Source organism: Poecilia reticulata, linkage group LG6, assembly GCF_000633615.1.
Source record: "Poecilia reticulata strain Guanapo linkage group LG6, Guppy_female_1.0+MT, whole genome shotgun sequence".
Lineage (NCBI taxonomy): Eukaryota > Metazoa > Chordata > Actinopteri > Cyprinodontiformes > Poeciliidae > Poecilia > Poecilia reticulata.
The window spans coordinates 2,601,739-2,622,135 of NC_024336.1; the positions used below are offsets into that span (position 1 = coordinate 2,601,739).

The 20,397-nt window shown below is 39.3% G+C and overlaps 1 protein-coding gene across 1 annotated transcript in view; it reads left to right on the forward strand.

Annotated features, from left to right (window-relative positions):
• The window catches only part of LOC103465734 (copine-8-like), a 97,208-nt gene that overhangs the window by 70,552 nt on the left and 6,259 nt on the right, over positions 1 to 20,397 (forward strand). The window contains exons 12-20 of the mRNA XM_017305451.1: positions 500 to 556; positions 2,985 to 3,046; positions 3,335 to 3,381; positions 9,319 to 9,500; positions 13,677 to 13,804; positions 16,423 to 16,525; positions 18,299 to 18,356; positions 19,578 to 19,651; positions 20,139 to 20,336. Coding sequence (XP_017160940.1) covers positions 500 to 556; positions 2,985 to 3,046; positions 3,335 to 3,381; positions 9,319 to 9,500; positions 13,677 to 13,804; positions 16,423 to 16,525; positions 18,299 to 18,356; positions 19,578 to 19,651; positions 20,139 to 20,336 — 909 coding nt within the window. The remainder of the gene's footprint in view (positions 1 to 499; positions 557 to 2,984; positions 3,047 to 3,334; positions 3,382 to 9,318; positions 9,501 to 13,676; positions 13,805 to 16,422; positions 16,526 to 18,298; positions 18,357 to 19,577; positions 19,652 to 20,138; positions 20,337 to 20,397) is intronic.

A 20,397-nucleotide genomic window follows, 5' to 3' on the forward strand; every position in this document is an offset into this window, starting at 1 on the left:
CCGACCCCTTTGGCCCCTCCGACAGGTGGTGAGCCCATTGGAAGGGGGACCCACGTCTCCTCTTTGGGCTGAGCCCGGCCAGGCTCCGTGGGCAAAGCCCGGCCACCAGGCGCTCACCATCGTGCCCCACCTCCAGGCCTGTCTCCAGAGTGGGGCCCCGGTGACCCGTGTCCGGGCGAGGGAACGCTAGATCCAAGGTTGTTGTGCATCATAAAGGGTCTTCGGGCTGCGCTTTGTCTGGTTCCTCACCTAGGACCTGTCTGCCTTGGGCTACCCTACCAGGGGCATAAAGCCCCAGACAGCATAGCTCTTAGGATCATTGGGACACTCAAACCCCTCCACCACGATAAGGTGGCAGCCCGAGGAGAGGGCTTTGCTAAATAGTCTGGGTTAATTAAAACTTGAGGGGCCAGGAGTCACTCGAACTTTGACTGCTGCAGAAACATTAAGACTCAACAATTTTGTTTTAGGCTTTAAAAACAAGCTTATGTCTCCACAGGTGCTAAATCCAAAAAAGAAAGGGAAGAAGAAGAAGAAGTACCAAAACTCAGGAACGGTGAGTGGAAACTGTTTGAAAAACAACCACCAATAAGTGTGTCAAAAATACATGTGAAAATATTATTGTAGAGATAACAATATACTATGATATACTCTATGATGTTAATTAGAGAAGCAAAAACGTATACCCAATTTTGTTGCTAAGAAAACCATTGAGATTATGTTATGTTAGTCTGCCTGCTGTGACATTAATTCAATATGTTAATAAGCTGTGTAAAAGAGCAATGACTATGAACAATATTTTACTATTTTTAAAAAGGAATTTTTTTATTTACTTATTTTTTTTACAAATGAAACAGTCATCAGCATCTTACATTTGGGATTAGCATAGTTAGTGCAACTTGTACAAAAACAACAGTATCAACTTATGGCTAACTTTTATAGCCTTCTTCACTTAGTAAAGGGATCCACACTAAAGAGTGTTGCCTTTAGCTCAGCCTTTTTGTGCTTTGTGTGGTGCAAACACAGATTGGTGAAAGATTCAGTATTAAAATCAATCTCTCTAGCTATCTTGTTAGCTGGGTATCTGACTGGCTATCCGGCTAGCTATCAGTCATATTACATAGTTCATGCTCTATTTTGGTAAATTTTTCCTTATTTTTGTCTATGTTTTTTGATGCATCTATAATTTTTCTGAAGGTTATATATTACAAAATATTAACTGGCATAATAATGGTATAGCTTCATTAGAAAACAAAACTAACTTCTAACCTCATATGTGAATCAGATTTTTTACAAAAATACAGCCTTATACAGTGACAATGTCAACACACTCGTTGAAAGAGAGAGAAAGAAGACTTAGCTTATGGAAACCTCAAATGGAGAAAAAAGCAAATAGTCATTTGTTGTGCATATAACTCCCTTGTAGTTACACTTGTATAAATGGTCTGCAGCTAACAGCATTTTAATTATTGACTAATATACCAATCAACACTAATTAGTCATTAAAACTGAAGTGAATTGTTCAGCATGGTGTACCTCAGTCATTAGGGTTACACCTCGTTGTGTCTCTACATATTCAGTTCACTGAAAGAGTCCTTTTATTAAAATGTATTAAAATTTGGCAGCTCTCGAATTTTCACTAAACTGGAAGAATAGTAACTTTGATGGGAACACTTTAGGTTGTTTACTGGCGTATCTTGCCAGAAAAAAAAAATCTTAAAAAGAGAAACTCCCTGCATCTGTTTCTCGCTTATTAGCTTTATTTTACATTAAAGAACTCCACTTTGGCGCCACAACTTGTAAACACACTTCCACTTTGATCCACTGGAGTGGTGAGAAAGCAATTAGTGAAGGCCCATATCTACCTAAAACATCTGTTTGATCAGGCTTTTTAACAGCATCTATGTTGACGGCGAGTCTTTATATCCTCACCACATGGACAAACAATTTGACTGGGACAGCTATATGAAATCAATGACAGTCCACAACGTAGAGCTTCTGTGATCATTTACAGTAATTATTGTTTAAATGAAAGAGAAGAGAGATCAAAATCTAAAAAAGTCTTTATCTTTGAAATACTAAAATTAGCTTCGTATGCCTGATATTTCAGTCACATAAAGACAGTTACAAATGCAGCCTTCTACCACCCGAAGAAGGCTGGTAGAAGCTAAGGGGCTGCATTGCCAAAACACAAAATCTTACTAAGTAATTGTGTCTAACTTGTAGTGCAAATATCTCAGTGCACTTGAATTAAAAAAAACTAACTTAAAGGGAACTTTTCACCAAGATTTAGAAGTTTGTTGTAAGTAAATAATTCTTTAATATTGATGAAAAAGTGCTGGTACCACTGGCAGATTATTTCACTTATGACATGGGGAAATTGTGTTGTGATAAACAATTTTTTTCATCCATATAAAATAATAATTTACTTAAAACAAGCTCCTATATCCTGCTGAGAAGACACTTGTAAGTTAGTTTTATCTTATTTCAAGTGTACCAAGATATTCGCACTAGAAACTAGACAAAAAATTCTTGGTAGGATTTTTGTATTTTTGCAGTGTAATGTGTCAGCAAGATCCAGAGAATCTCATGCATGTGTTTATCTTCCATCACATCTATTACATCGATGCAGCAGTGCCTGAAATATGCCTAAAATATTAATCAAACACACAAATCTGGAACAAACTTCCAGAAAACCGCAAAACAGCTAAAACAGAGTTCCTACAGCCCACCTGTTCAGAGTGACTTTTGACCCATAATAACTGGAACATTGAGCAACATATTTGATTTGTATTGATGATTTTGACAATGACTTGACAAACTCTAATGGCTGTTGCTGGTTTTCACAACTGTGCTTACAATATTTCTTTATGGTTTCACCATGTGAAGCACTTTGTTGTTGAAATGTGTCATGCAAATGAACTTGATGGATTGATTATAAAGTGAGACTTCGCATCTTATTGCCCTGTTCTACTGACTGGCAGGTGACCCTCCTGTCCTGCCTGGTGGACACTGAGCTGTCCTTCCTGGACTACATCAGAGGCGGGTAAGTTCCCACTAACTGGTATGAAGTCGTACAGGATTAGGCAGCAGCATTGCTCTCATCATTAAATCTTGTCACTCGCAGTTATTAGTGTAGACTCTGCAGCGGCTCAGCCGGGCAGATTACCGGCTGCGGCGTTATCTCCCGACTCCAACATTAAGACAGACAGCTGCCGATAACCTGCTGCTTTAATTGCTCTCTGCCGCATGCTTTGAAAACACGCCGCGGCATAATCTGACATGATTGATGGTTCCATGTTTCTCCTTATGCCATTTATTTTCTTTTTTGTAGGACACAGATTAATTTCACGGTGGCAATTGATTTCACAGCATCAAACGGTGAGTGTTTCACTGCTTCGCTCTTGTAATTTGCATCTCCTCGGTGTATCGAACGGATGAAAGTTTGGCAGTTAAAAGATCAGATCTGTGCAAATTGAACTCTTAGGGGAGTTCCTAGTCAGTCAGCTTGGTTTAATGACTTGAAGATTAAGAGTGTGAAATTTGACTGTTAGAAGTTTGTCATTTCAAACTTTGGAGTTTTACTCCAAAGTACTTTGCCTAGTCAGTGAATCACTGCGCTCGTATTTTTTTAAATTTTTTTACAAATTACGTTTCCAGCCTGTCGGGCTGCTTTTGGAAGCCCCAGCAGTAAACCAGCTCAGATGAGGAACGTCAAGAAGAAGACAGACAAACACAATTAGCTGTTCTGCGCAGAAGACTTTGTCACAGATGATTGATTGACTCTTTCTGGCAAAACGTGATTTAGCGGATTAATAAAGAGTTAAACAATTTCAGAGCTTACGTAACGGGAAGAAAAATGGATGAGTTTCTGTATTGTAATCGAATCAGACTCCCACCACGCTGTCTTTGAGGAGGCTGAATACTCAGAATAAACCGAACAATAACCACAACGATGTTTTCCATGAGCGTAAACTAATAATGTTACGCTAGAATCTAAAATTGGTTTCCTTTTTTCTGTTTGCCATTTTTTTGTACCACAAATGTTAGTAACATGATGTAGAGGGTGGCAGAGAACTCACAATTGTACCTAGATAGGAGTAGCACTACTTTTACATATTTTTTCCTGAGGGAAAAGGATCTCGTTGTGAAGAGCAGCTTCTTGATTCTGGTAGAGGAGCCTTAAAGTGGCAGTATTATGTGTTTCCAGCCACATGATACCATTTTATTACACAATCAAGTAACTGTTACTTTTAGTTGTTATAAAAATGCTTTATCAATCATGACTTAAAACAAGTTTGACTTCGAAATTTAACACCTTGAAATTGGTCCTCTGTGTCTTTAAGAAACTCCTGCTCTTTCTGAAGCTCTGCTAGGGCTATAAACTATTATTCCAGTAATTGGGTATTCTTTTGATTATTCTGACAATTAATTGAGTAATTGAATAAAAATTTGATCAAATAAAATGATGGTAAATACTGCCATAACAGCAGTGTCTATATGAGATATTAACATCAGCCCAACTCATAGGCCGATTCATAGGTGGAAGTGAGAGTGTTGCGCAACACAAATAATCACCTGGTCAGAACATGGTGCGCTAAATAATAAAACATAATTTAACGAAGCCTTGAGGCAGATATTTTGCCTCGAGGAATTTTAATACTTGAGGTACTCGAATCATTCGTGGAATCGTTGAAGCTCTAAACTCCGCCTTCAGAAAGTCATCACAACATGGCTCCTCTAGTAACCTGTTAACATCATTTTTACCAACAATTCAAGAATTTTCTTAAAGAAGTATGTTTTTGATGATAGATTGACATTACAACATAATATGAAGCTGAAAACGTTGATTTCACACAATAACCCTTCTTCAATGTATTCACAATCCGCACCAAAAACTGGAATATTTCTGCAGGACATTTTCAACATTCTTAGTCTGGCTTTTAACTAATATTGACCTCATTGCCTTCAGGTTCTTCCATTTGAAACACGGCAAGTTTTCAAATTCTGGAACTCGTAGTCGAAACATAGCTTACTTCTCCCTAATCTAAATCCTGCACACTGAGGTGGTGGAGTGGAGCCAAAACCGGCTCTACACTCACTCCTCTCTGCAGTTTGTCCAGCCCCATGTTACAGGATAAATGGACTTGCTGTGTTTCTCTGTCAGCTCATTTTAATGGAGGCAAAGCATCACGTCAAACTAGTGAAATTCCACATTATAAATTCAATAACGGTAATTACTTTTAGCTTTTGGATTTCAGATTCCTGACATGTGTATATGCTGCAACATAGTTGCCATAGCAGCACCCACAAATCATAACACTTCAACTGACGAGACATGTTTTATATACTTTTTTTGTGGAGATGGAACATGTAAAACATGGTTATAATTGTTATATTATGTGACAATTTTGAAGATAAGTAGTAAAAAAAAGAGAGAGATTTTTGGAAAAGTCTTTGAATATGAGCCACAGTGGTCATGATTTAAGCGAGTTGCACATATCTGAAAATGCTCCGTAGGTAAAACGGCCTCTCGGCTGCTCTACCGGGCACATAAATGGGTCATTATCAGAGTGCTGCAGGACATGCTGAAAGATGGAGGAGATCATTTTGACCATTAAGAAAACGTGCATGGAGCAGTTTCTACCCCAAGCAGGATATTAACCCCCTGAGAATTAGGCGGTCACATAAAACTGAATACAATGTGCTGAGAAATGTTTCAAAGTTTAAGGGGGCAGTATTGTGTTTTTCAGCCACATAGTGTCATTTTACAGTCTAGTAACTGTGTTAACTTCTGTTATAAAAAGTGCTGCATATATCAAATGTGACTAATTTCTTGAAATTAGGCCTCTTTCTCTTTAAAAACTCCTGCTTTTTCTGAAACTCCACCTTTAGGAAGTCATCACAACATGGCTCCTCTATTAACCCTTTAACTGTGTTTTTACCAGCATTTCACTGAGAAGTAGCTCCTGTAATGAGCTCAGCAGATGCTCAGTTCCACCAGATGTTTGCTAATTGCTTCTGGCTAGTCTGAAGGAGCTGAGTGGGGAGTGCTGATCTGGTAGGTGGAATCTCGGAAGCTTGGAAACTGCAACTCAGAGGAAGAGCTGCTTCTCAAAGGCGGGGCTAAGTCCACCTAGGCATTTTGTACAGCTGAAGGGTTGCCATGGAGAAGAAAGGATTTCTCAAACATGCATGAAAATCAATGCAATACTCCAGGTGTGTTTTTGATGAGGGAATAACAGTGTAACATGATATAAAGGTTAAAATAGTCAATTTGGCATAATACTGCCCTTCTAAAGGCTTTTACACAACTCTTTTTACCCTAAATAAAACAAAAGACTAATTATACACGCTGGTTATTTCCTTTAAAATAATCTAGCAATTATGTAGAAGCAGTAGCTGAAAAAAATAGCAGCATACATAATTATTTATTGGCTCCTATATAATACAATACATTTTTATTTTTGAAAAGTTAGGATTATAAAGGCTTGATATCACCTCAAGGTCACAGTTCCAGTTTGTGATCAGTTTCAAAATTCCTTCATTTTAACATTTACACAAAAAAAGAACAAAGAAAGGAAACAAGGGTTGTCTAATGTCTCTACACAGTAGAGACATTACTTGTGTGTTCATAACTAAAAAGGAAGATTTATTGGCTTTTTTTTTTTTTTTTACCATGTTAAGTAGCAGGAAGCTGAAAGTAATCGTCTTTAGTCTGACCTTTAGCAGACTTCCATAACTGTCTGGAGGATTTCTGGCACACTTTTATTTACAGCGTTCTGTTCAGAGACGTTTGCTGGCATATATTTATGCTCAGCTCTCTCTTTTGGCTCCTGCCACAGGATTTCAATCAAGTTCAGAGTCTGGACTTTGACGGGGTCGTTACTTCAACTTTGTAAAGCCGCCAACTCGCTGCCAAGAGCCTTCTCCTGGGAATCCTTCCAAAGACGCCACGCTTGTCCGGCCCTCCTCTAATTGTCCTGTCATGAACTCTCATGTTCAACACGCTAACTGAAGTCGCTGGGGTCTTCTGAATATTTCACAGTCTGGTATCAGGGCTAGCCTCAGACTTTCTATAAATAATCTTTAGAAAGAGAATTTTAGCTCAGAAGTGATGGACCTTAAAGTGTCTGGACTTATCCTCGGTTCTTCCCAGATTGATGGGAGGCAACAGTTGCTAACAAGAAACTCAGTGTAACATGTAACATATGCAGTTGTTTCACATATACTGAATAACAAAAACTCACACATTTTTTTTCACTGTCTGAGGTTAAATCAGACCAAACTTTTCTTGCTTTAGGTTAGTTAGAAAGAAATCCCAAAAGATTTAACTCAAGTCATACGTTTTAAAAGTTATTCATGACATTGACCAATTAAATTATAAGTTACAAAAGAATGATTAAAAATGCTCCAGCTCCATTTTCAGGCACTTGGCAAATCTAAATAATTTTGGTAATTCTAGCTGACCTATAACAAGAAAAGTTTGATCTGATTTAACTTCATACAGTGGGAAAAAATACTTATCTGTCTTTTTATTCAGTGTATGTAAATACAACTGTGTGTTCTAAAATGTAAGGCCTTTGAATTAAAAGAATATACTTTTTTTTTTTTTTTGCTTTTTATCATGCCTGTGCTTCATGTTTTCTGGTTGATAAAGCTCAGCTGTGGCCCAAACGAAATGTGTGCAGAGTTCGCAAAAGCATGAAATGTAGAACCTGAACTCCTGGGTGTAGAAACGAGCTGAATCCTGTTTGAGACCAGGAACGGAGGAGGAGTCTGGTCACATCATCCACATGGCAAATGCGTTATGTCCAGTGAGCTCTCGAAAATGTAGACAATATTTAGTAAATCCAGTGCCAGAGAATAGCTGTGCACATTATCAAGAAGTTCTTTTTTTTGGGAGTTTTTTTTTTATACAGATCATGTTTGATGAAAAATAACAGCTCTTGTTATGGGTTAGAATCTGTGTGACCAAAATGCCAATGAGACCTGACTGAGTAAAAGAGAATGCAGAGACCCTCATCCTGGATGTAACGGAGATTACAAAGTGCGACACTTGGTTACCATGGAGACTAAACATGGGTCGAAGAAGAGAAATTGCTGACCAGAGTCACACTTTCCTTTGGCGTTTCCTCCTGCTGCTTGAGCTTCCAGAGAGATGAGAGGTGTTACTCCCATCCCATCTGCTGCTTGACCCGAAGAAAGATGATGCTTCATTGATGGCCTCAGTTTGGGTTCTTAGTATATTTTTGAAGTTTTTTGTATGAGGCCTACTCCACAGGTAGCAGGATATCTGGTAAACCTGATAGATTTTTACGCAATTTCGCTTTTCATCCACACGTAACCTCTATTTAATATCACTAAAAATGATTGTTAATAAAAACTCTGACCAAATTAAAGATTTAAGAAATCTCCTTTTATGTACTTGAGTGTGGACTTTGGAAGCCGGAGATTCATTTTTATGTTGGTTCAGAGGCTTTTTGCTTTTTTTTTTGTGTGTGTTATTTTTTTATGTTATTTTTTCAAACAATGTGACAAATATGGTCATTTTTAAAGTACGACACACTCTACGACCAAACTTGTTATTCCCAAGATCTTTCATTGCTGTGTGTGTCGTCTCTCGGGATCTGAAAATCAGCCGACAATTTAAAAAATCTTGTTATGTGAACCAAGGATTACATCCAAACCTGCGCCATCACACCTGAATCGTACACTTGAATTACCTCTTCAGCTTGCCATCAAGTTTGGCAAAGGCCTCGTAACAGGCCATTCCTTTTATTCAGGTGTGTTGGAGCAGGGTTGCATCTAAAACTTTCAGGACAGTAGATTTCCAGGACTAATGTTGGAACCCCCTGAATTAAATGAATATTTTTTTATTTTGAACTACTTCTGTTAGTTGTTAAGTCTCAAGAAAACCAATCACACTCTAACAGTATTCCGTTAGTGACACAACTCCTAAGCAGGGAAGATTGATAAGATCTAAGAATCACTGAAAAGTTCTCCTTATTTTCCATATGTTGCGCTCCATGGCATGCTCATTTATCTCAACAATTGCGGCGTCTGTTATTTATAAGCCACTCCATTCTGCAGCTGTAATTTTACAACAGGTTTCACTAATTCACCGGCGCACCAAATGCATCATTCAGCATCTAAATCTATCTTGCCTCCAGTTCTGCCGGGGGTGTAACAAATGTTTTTGGATCTAGATCTACACTGCGTGATGTGATATGAATCAAACGCAGGGGAAGGAGACATAACGACAGTATGTTGCTAACCTGTGTTTTGTTTTGTTGTGTTGCTGTGCTTGGGGCACAGGCAACCCATCCCAGCCCACCTCGCTCCATTACATGAGCCCGTACCAGCTGAATGACTACGCCATGGCCCTGCGCGCCATCGGGGAGATCATCCAGGACTACGACAGCGACAAGTTGTTCCCTGCGCTGGGATTCGGTGCCAAGCTCCCACCAGACGGGCGTGTCTCCCACGAGTTTCCCCTGGTGAGGAAAGATTTTACACAACACACAGCCCAACATCAGGCCACGTACTAGTGATCACCCTACTATGTGTACTTGGATTCAAGTTCAGGTTTTTTTGCATGGTGCAGTTCAAATTTGCCTTTAGTCCTCAAAATCATCAATACATATGAAATATGTTGATCGGTGTTCCATTTATTACTAATCAAAGGCAACTTTAAACAGGTGTGTTTTTAGTCTTGATTTAAAGGAACTCAGTGTTTTGGCTTTTTTGCAGTTTTTTGGAAGTTGGTTCAAGATTTGTGGTGATGAATGAATGAATCTCCAAGGTTCATCTCAGCTAAGTAGACTGACTATGTCTCAGGGTGTGTATTATAAGCCTGGCAGGCCACCAGGGTTTACTTGCGCCCCCAACCAGGCTAAGCGTTGTTTGTTTATTTATTATAGGGTTTTTTTATTTATCAGTAACAGTGACAGCAAAGACGAGTTAAAGAGTCGCTTTGGTGAAATGGTTGGGAGCACGATGGCAACATGGTGGTCAGGATGTGAACACATAAGGAGCCTATTTTTATTCACCATAACTCTTGTAATTTTTCCAGCACACTTTTAAATTTCTCTCAATCATCAATATTCTCGGCACATTTCTAAATCAGTGACCTTTTTTGTCATATTGTGCATTTGGAGGGTTTTATTGTTACTGTCTGCTGAACAGCAGTCCTACTTATGACTATGTAGATCATAATATGGCCATAAACAACACATTTCTGTTTGTTTTTTTCAGTCTAATGTAATAGTTACATTATGTGAGAAACTTTACTTTGGGTTTTCATTTGCCGTAAGCTATAACCATCTAATCGACTGAACATATCGCTGTAATGCACCTAAAGGGAAGTGAGGCACCTTTATGGGTAGGATTTTATATTCGACAAATCCTCGAATTCTTACGTTGTAATAATATAAATCCAAAAGCATTTATTGTCAGTGTTTGTTTGGGGAAAACAACCCCTCTGTGTTTGAATAAAACAACTAAAATATATCATGGACGAGATTTTATTTCTGCATCTACCAATACTAGCTGCAATTCAACCGTGAAAAGAAGATAACATGCAAACTGAAGATATCTTGTTGTCCTAGGACTGTTTTAAAGGAGAGTTGTAGCTACTTTTAGGCAAACATTTAACCTTATTAAAGGGAGTTTTGTGTTGGCAGTTGATGGAAAAAGGAGTCCAACATTACAAAAAGAAAAATGTACGGACACAAAATCCAGTCATAAACGTTTTGTACTTGTAACTCAGACTGTGTAGTTGTGTATGTTGATGGTCTCTAAACGAACCGACGTGTTCTGTAGCGAGCACACAGAGCCTATCCAAGCACCGTTTCTATGACAGCACCGTTTGTTCTGTAAGTTTGAGACTGACATGAAATTGACCGACCAGCTGAAAGGTTCAAGGTGGAAACTCACACACAAGCGAGGAAACGTGAGGCTACAGTTTTGCATGATGTTTTCCACTTTTTACTTGTAAAAAGCCTTTTTTTAAACATAAAATTTTCATCTAATTTGTTTCACAGGGCTACATAGCTCTTGATTTAGCAGTACAAAATATTTATGGTGGGTATTTGTGCCTATATAAGCGCGTCTAGGGAGATTCACAGTCTGTGCTGATGAGTTTGGTTGTGAACACAATGCCTCACATTCACTAGAATGTTTGAGTCAGTTATTTAGCTACATTTGAATTTATTGCCATTCTCCAGACGGGAAAAGTGCTGAGTCCTTCACTTTGTCTAACTTTTCATAGCTCATCCATCCATCACGTTTTCCAAARGAAAAGGTACCCTGACTCCTCCCCGGCTCTGCACAGCCGTCTTGGTCGGTTTACTCTTCCGTCCAGATGTTTTTCCAGAGGCATTTGCAGCCATTACAGCTGCTCTGCGTTGGGTAGCAGCTTCCCCCACGGCGCTGAACCTCCAGTCGAGTCTCACATGCATTATTCTTAGCATTAAGGATTCCACTTGCAGCTGTAGAGCAGTAGTAGTGGGAACTGGCGGCCGCTGAATGTGGCACAATTATACAAGCTCCATTTACAAAGCAAAGGATTTCATATGCAGTTGTATTTATGGGTAACCGAGCAAAGTTAAATATGGCTTCCTGCTATTTTTAGTTACTTACTGTTGTTTCTTCTTTGAAACTTTCCTTTGAGCGCATGGAAAACACATTCATTAACACATTAACTTCTAGAAAATGTACATTGTACAAATTGTACATCCTGTTATTCTACAATTTGGCATGAAGGATGTGAGATAGTTTGTCATGCCAAGCCCTTTTCCAGTGCGAAGAAATGTTTCATTGTTTTTATCTGAATATTAGCAAAAACTATTGTTCTGATATGAATTGGTACTGTGACCTTTATGTTAATTTATGCAAGTGCTACCCAAATGTGGTAGCAGCAAATCAGTAATAAGATTACTCAAGCTCATGCTGCACTATGCAGATGCTTTTTCTACAGTGATGAGGAGTCACTCAGCTCAGCATGCTAAATGCTTGGAGCTGCTCCAACTGACAGCAGCCTAACCTATTTTTTGACAAATTCTGCTAGAATTATTTCACCACTAATTTTTGTTACATTAATGTTTATAAGATGTTTTCATTTTTTGTACACCAGCATACATAGCAATGTGGAAAACAGTGTTCCAATGTTGTATGGAACAGTGTTCCATACAACATTGTGGTATGGATGTTGTATGGAACCATAGCGAACAATGGCTATGCTAATTAACCGCCTCATGCTTCTGATTGGTTGTTTTTGACCTTCTTTCTTCAGACAGCGACAGTAGCTCACGGAGCAGGTGAACGAGATCGATTTTTGCCACAGATTATCTGTCTCATAACATACTGTGGTGACAATTTTAACAAATATGGAAAAAACATTTTTTTATAAAGGTTACATACCGCAGATTTAATGGTTGGATTTGCGGGTAAATATATGTTGATGAACGTACCGTAAATCCCACGCAAAGCAATAAAAAAAAAAAAAAAAAGAGTCTGAGTGTGTCGTTACCAGCATGGCTGGTTGTTCTGTTGCTCGGCGTTTGTAAGTGCAGTGTGGTGTTTTAACAACCTGGGTCACTTAACTCCATGACTCACTATGAGTTTAATAGTCTGCTACTTATTCTATTGTAAAACGATCAGGCTTTAACACCCTATAGACTCTGATCTGTGCCTAGAGGGTGATTAAGTGTAATTTGTGTTTGTAAGATCTCAAAAGGCACACACCCAGTTGAAGAGCAGAGCGGAGTGGAATATCTCACTAGTATAAAATGAGATGTTGATGAAGTGACTGTACTGTGAGCCTGTTGTATTTTGATCAAAGCATAAATCAACATCTGATTAGAACTTGGGAAATAATGGAGGAATGAATGGCACCAAAACGTCAATAAGCATTTTAATTTATGTTTTTTTTCACTGTTATGCCTGACTATCAAAAGTCCTTTGCAAATCAATTTGATTGATTGATTAATTGTAGCAAATGAAAAGATAAATGTGAAAAATAGAAGCGCACAGAAGACCAATAAAATTATTTCTAAGAGAGAAATATTGGCCTAACCAGTCATGGGGGGACGACTGTTGCATGGCAAATATTGCCAATAACAAAATAAATATGTATTTTTTTTTATTATGTAACAGAACTGAAACAAAAAGTGTACATAAGTTGAAATGTAGTTTTTTGTTGATATGTAAATGGACTTGTATATAAATACAACTATATTTTGTCAAATTCTTAAAATAATGGCTTAAGTTTATTTATTTATTTATTTATTTATTTATTGCAAAAATTGATTTTGTCAGAATAAAAAAACACACCCTTTTATTCCAAAAGATGTTTTAAGCAAAAACATCAAAAATAAAAAAACTTTTAGCAAAAAATGTCTACGGCCATTATTTTAGAAAGGTGACGATTTTGAAGCCATGTGTTTCAGTATTAACTCTCACTTGACTTAAAAACTTCAACCATAACAACTCCAGTTCATCTCCCTACTGCCTTCCAATTATCTAAAACAAATATCCCTAATTAAACTGGATGTTTCTTTTTTTCCCCACAGAGAAAGACACTTTATTGATTTCATCTGTGTGAGAACGATCTAAAATTTCTTTGACAGTTCTCAAGTTTGAAAGTCCGTTTTGTCCTCTGTCCTTGTGAGCAGAACGGTAACCCTCAGAACCCGTACTGCAGCGGTATAGACGGTGTGATGGAGGCCTACTACCAGAGCCTGAAGAGTGTGCGCCTGTACGGACCCACCCACTTCTCCCCTGTTATCAACCATGTGGCCAGGTAGGTCAAAATAAATGTGCAGTTAGCTCCAGGCAGTGAAATCAATAACTACTGTTAATGTGTGGACACATACGATAATTAGGTTTTAGTTGAGCCGTGACCAATTTCCTGCCCTTAGGGGCATTTGAAAAAAAGGAGAAACTGTTAAAACCTCCCTCAGAGGAAGTGGAAATGCATCACCTCATGAGCTTCATAGACGAGCAATCAACTGAATCCCAATGGATGCTTGTAAAAAGGACCTGAAGCTGACTAATCCTTGGCATATAGCTCCCTGAGAGCAACATTTGCAAGGATCTGCTTTTTCCGTCTTTTAAATATTTAAAACAAATAACGTACTACTCTTGCAGATACTAAGAGATTCTGTCAGAAACACTTTCCTAACTGACGAACACAGCCATAGGAAAAACGAAGTATGCATTCTGTCAGTGTTTGGGTTTGTCCTTAAAGACATAATACTAATTCAGTTTTTATCAGTTTCTATATTTAAACAAACGTAAAGAATGTCAAACCAAACTCCACAATGTCATTTTTGTAATTCGTTAAGCTAAAATGGAAAACCTATGTGTTCTGAAACTAACAATATCTTTACTGCTTCCATTGCTTTCATTGGACCAATGCATTCTGGGTAGTGGATAAGCATCATTTGCTTGAGGAACGTGGGGAGAGGAAACAGAACTGCCGTGTAAAACGGTCTTCATCTACTTCAAAATAAGAGCATGAAAAGCGTCAGTACCTAAAACTTCAACACAGATGTTAAACTTTATCCACCTGAAAGTTTACAAAACAGCCAAGTCAATTAGCGCATTAGAATTTCTCCAGAAAAATGTATTTGGGGGAAGCTAAGTGTGCTAAGCGTTTTCAAGGCTAGTAAAAAACACTAAGGTGTTAAACGAAAAATTAGAGCATCAATATAAAGGTTCAGCCACTTGAAAAATTCTTAACAGTCGATAACCAAAATTTCAACATGGATGTCGAACTTTATTCAAAAGAAAGTTTACAAAACAGCCAAGTTAATTTGTATGTTAGATTAATTTATGGTAAGCTAAGTGCGCTAAACATTTTCAACATTAGCAAAAGCACTAAGCAAAATATGAGCTCCGTAGCGCCTTGGTGGATTAGTAGAAGTGTGACTTCCACACCTCCACGTGTAAACAGAATGGATGAAACAGAACAGAACCAAGGATCTGAAATGACCCATTCATAGTTCAGAGGTCAACCTGTTTGACAGTATGTGCCAATGTCTGCAATCCTGTAATGAAGTGTGGGACAAAAAGCCTCCACAACAATGTGACAGACAGATATAATCATAAAGATAACCTCTACTGTGACCTCCGAAGCTACAAGCTGCTGAGTCATGGAGTGTAGATTGTTAATCCACACACGACTGTTCACATGTGTTTAGTAAAAAATGGGGAATTTTTTTTTTTTACTTTACAACCTAGAGAAAACAAGCATGTTTCTTCTTTGCATTTTTTTTTTTTAAACCGTGACTAAAGCGAACGAAATAAAGTTCTGAGGCTGTTTTGCATAGCAGCTTCTCCCGACTCCCACCTGACGTCTCCTACTGCCAGATCTCGTCTCATGATCCTGGAGACTGACTGTAACAAGCACTTTTCCCACCTTTCATCATTGGCTTTCAGATCCCTCGTCTCTCTGTCTCTCTCTCGTTCCTTCCGCCCACTCGGCCTGAGAATAGCTGCATTGTTCGGCGCCCGCTTTCTGACTAAAAGCAAGTAAGACGCCGGCCAAACAAGTGACATCATGTCATGTGAAATCCTTAGGCGCCGGCGCCTGTGTGGCATCGAAGCGTTGTTAAACTCGCAAAAACACTGTCCCACTCCATCACCTCAGACGTTTAGCATTAGCGTACTGGAAAAAGAAACAAAAAGAACCGCTCTGTTTTGTTGCGGAGATAAATAAATAAAGGACCTGTCCTTAATGTACAGCGCTGTGTGTCTTCTTTGATCTTAAGTGGTGCTGCTCACAAATGTTTTATTCATTTGATGAATTAGTGTGAACATTTGACACGGTGCTGAAATGACTGCTGCCTCTGTAACATTACATTCTGTCACCAAGTCCTGTTTCAGATACATAGAAGACATGGAAGATGTTGCAGCTCACATTAAAGTTACAAACAGCTTTTAGTTGGAACATCTGTGAAGAACTAGAATGTGTGATTAAATTTCAAAATAAGGGACATTTCAAAATAAATAGATTTTTTGCATAACTCTGTGTTTGACTGTCATGATGTCTAATTGGTCAGTATTTCTTTAATAAAATAAAGCTACAGTTTCACTGATCTCTGAGGGGTAATTTCCTAAAATGAGGCTTTCTGTAATAAGATAATTGTGAGGCTCTGATAGAGGCTGGAGATGGAGGGCTTATTAAACACTTACTCCGGCAAGTTAATATCTGCCCATCCATAAAATTGATGCTCCCCATAATCTTCGTCCCTGGAACAATTGAAACTTGTCAGTGGGGTAACTATTAGGCAGACCTCGGATGTTTTATCTCCTCTAATAAACGTCTGGATAAAATGTTTTATGGAAATGAAAGTTTTCTACGTTGCTGCGTCTCTTTTTAGCTTTATTTTTTTTACTTGTATGTGTCAACCCCAGGTATGCATCGGCGGTGACGGACGGATCGCAGTACTTCATCCTGCTCATCATTTCGGATGGTGTGATCACTGACATGGCGCAGACCAAGGAGTCCATTGTAAACGTACGTGTTTACATTTGTTCTCTTTGAAGCCTCGTTAGAAAATGAAGTAGAGTAACTTAGAACACCTAAGATCCTGCAGTGATTATCATCCGTTTCCTATCCTTGCATGATTTTGACACAACCTAGATTCATCCCCAGTCTGTCACACCTTCAACAGCACAACCTTCCACCTCAGTGCTTCCAACAAATAAATATGGATTTTTTTTCTCATAATTTAAGTGGTTTTAAGGACTCTCAACAATATCCACAGAAAATGGAAGACAGTATTGACTTCTTCAGCTGGCCCAACGATTCTCTTACAGCTTTCGTTGTTGGTGAATCTGCACAAAACATCAGTTTTTAAACTTTACGAAGTCCAAGGCAGGACAACATAGTTTTCCTGTATCACTTCTTTGTTTTTGATTAACTGGAAGGATACTCAAACATGTAGACACATTACATGTGGAAATTGCACACGTGTAACAACGCTGGAGGGCAAAAAGACGATTCTTCAATGCAGAAAAACTGCGAGAGTGATTGTTTCCTCCGTTAAAGAATACTCAAAACCACTTGTGCTCTTTATTTAGCTCCTTATTGAGTATTCATTACCCAATCAATGTATATATAATCACAATACAATACTTTCGCTTTGGTTCATTTTCAGGTGCAGAAACCAAAAAAATCAAAGTATGAATAAACCAAAACTACTACTAGAACTATTAAAAACTAAATCTAAGCTAAGCATTATTTAATTAATAGAAACTAGGAGACCAATTAAAACTCTGAATCAGACAAACTAAAAATCACAACAAAATAAAAGTAAACTATAATGAAAACCCCAAAACTATTATAACCCTGGTATAAACACACAATAAATGAGATTCCCTTTATTGTGGGCAGCAGCAGTCCATGTGCACGCCATCATGCTGCTGATACACTGCAAAATTAGCGAGGAGCCCTGGAGGTTTCGCTATAATTAAGACTCCAACAAAGGTCCTGATAAACCAGCAAACACCCAGTATGAAAGGGAGGCTATAAAAAGCAAAAGTCTTCTCATGCTTCCTACACTTGCGCTCTTATCTCCACTAATTAGGGGAGTGAGGGTGGAGCGGCGGCAGCGTGGTCACCCCCGCCTTCCTGCTCTGTGTTCTCAGCTTTAATAACCCTAATGAGTTTGCTCAGAGTTAATACGGGCAATAATTTCAGGTGATCTCAAACGTTTGGGACCCGAGTTGCCCCAGTTGCTGCGCCTAAATTGGCAGAGTTACACCAAGCCTGTCCCGCCCTCATCTTGGTGGAACATAAAGTAAGGCGTGAGAGTGATTATTTCCTCCGTCCCTCGTTTCTCTGGCAATTCTAGTCCTCAGTCTAATAACCGGAGGAAGTTATGAAACTCTTACAAAACCTCCATTCATCACTCAGCGCTAAAACCCCGCTTTGTTGTCCCACTTGGCTGAGATTTAATAAACAATATTGCGGTGCCGATCGGCAGTTGAACCGAGACTTGGGGTTGGGGTGTGCAGAGGTGGATGTAAATTGGACTCATTTCTAAACCGACAAGCTTTGGGAGATTTAGACAAGTTCGTAGATGCATGAAATTAGAAACTGGCGCGGCGAGAGGCTTCACAAAACACACCGTGGACGTCTTAACAATAGCGATGACATTTTCCATAGGGCTCCCTTTGCATGAACTGTTTCTTCACCGTGCTGTTAGTAATTTGGCTGACAGCGTGTGGAGTTTAACTTTGCCAATAGAGATTTCATGTCCATCTGTTTGTTTAAACCTTTTTGCAGGCTGCGTCTCTGCCGATGTCGATTATAATAGTTGGAGTTGGACCGGCAGAATTTGATGGTAAGTAGCTTGAGGTGTGTGTATGTGACTAAATGGAACACAGTAATCTTGAACCTTTGCTTTACAAATAAAGATTTGCAGCTGTCCTCAGTCAATAGCTTTTGGAATCTTTTGGAGTCTTGTTTCATGTTCATAATTTGAGAGCCCAGACACCCTGGGGAGGAAATTTTCAACTACTTTTATCTGTGACCTTGTCCTACCACTACCCAGAGCTTGTGACCATAGATCAGGGCAGGAACGTAGATCGACTGGTAAATGGAGAGCTTCGCCTTTTGACTCAGCTCTGTTTGTTGTGACAGACCAGTACAGAACCTGTTTCACTGCAGATGCTACACGAACCCGCCTGTTGATCTCTCACTCCATTTTTCCCTCATTTATGAACAAGATCCCGAGATACTTAAACACCTCCTCTGGAAACAGGACCTCTTCCCCGACTCGGAGATGGCATTCTACCCCTTTCAGGCTCAAGACCATGACAATAGAGGCACTTATCCAGAATCAGTGACAAAGGGCATCCCTGGTTGTGTCCAACTCTCACCGGACACAAGTTACCAAGCTCTGACTCCGGTCATACAGGGACATTTGGGTTTGGAACGTAACAAAGCTTTTGCAAAGCAGTAAAGACATAAAACAGAAGGTAGAAAGAAAAAATCCCATTTGTCTTTCAGAAAAAGCGAATGGTTTTTATTTGCTTTTCCTATACAATTACCCCATCCCTCACATCGTCTCCGGTGTTGTTTACGAACACCAGACCAGTCCTCTGTGAAAACAAGCTCATTGAGGATGAGCATTGCGCTCCACAAAAATGATCACACATCTGAAACTGCTGTGTCTGGCTGTTTAATGTCCCTGCGGTGCCGTTGCAGACATATTCCATAACGCTTCCCATAAGCCCACACTTATAGGTAAGTGACATCCCAGTGGCTTCATGCTCAACCGTGCAGATTCTCCGCATCACTCCATATTTGGCTTAGTCTCCTAGGATATGTGGGCCACTAAAATGCAAATGACTTCACGGTGGCTAATGAAATATCGTACCGTCAACCTGTATTATCTGGCTCCAAAAGAGAATATACGCAAAGAATATTACCGACCGTGGTTGATGGCATTTTAACCAGGTTATCAAATCAGAGTTAATTCATCAAAGGATGAGACTTCAGACGATCCAGCTAGTGTTTTTATTCACCTGACAGTGAGGAAGTGACGTTGTTTCCTTCACAGAAATGATTGAGCTGGACGGGGACGAAGAGAGGATCTCATCCCAGGGACGACATGCAGAAAGGGACATCGTTCAGGTACAGAATATTCCCGAATAAGAAATGTGAAATTTGAAATTAAAGCAGTGTGTGACTTTTATTTTTAAAAAAAATGTTCACATTTTTATTGAAACTGTCACCATGTTGTGACAGCATGGTATGAGACAGATCGTCTGTGAAAAAATCCACAGAAAATAAAATCCTTCTCCTAGAAACAACTAGAAACAACCAATCAGGGCCAGGAGGCGGGTCTTAGTGCTGTCACTCATCCTCTGTGTGGCACTATCTCATATCATATTGTCACGACATGGTGGCTGTTCTGGCAAATATGTAAAACATATATTTTTCATAAAAGTTACAGTGTAGCTTTAATGGAACGGATCATGGCACTTGACTCTCTTCTCTCTGTAATCTGCCTTCGTTTCACCTTCCGCTTCTCATCTTGTCTCTTTTCTTCACCATTTTCCTTTTGCCCAATTAACTTCCACCTTCTGTCTCTTGTTTCTTCGTTTCTTTTCCTCTTTAGTTTGTTCCTTTCAGAGACTACATCGACCGGCGAGGTAACCACATCCTGAGCATGGCTCGTCTGGCTAAAGAAGTGCTCGCCGAAATCCCGGACCAGTTTCTCTCCTACATGAGGACCCGAGGGATCAAACCTGGCCCCCAGCCTCCACCTTACACCCCGTGTCCACCCCCGGCCATCCACCCGCTCCACACCAGACGGGTAAGCCGGATCTGAAGGGCCGAGGCCCCCGACCCTCTGCATCAGCTTGGCCAGCTTTTAC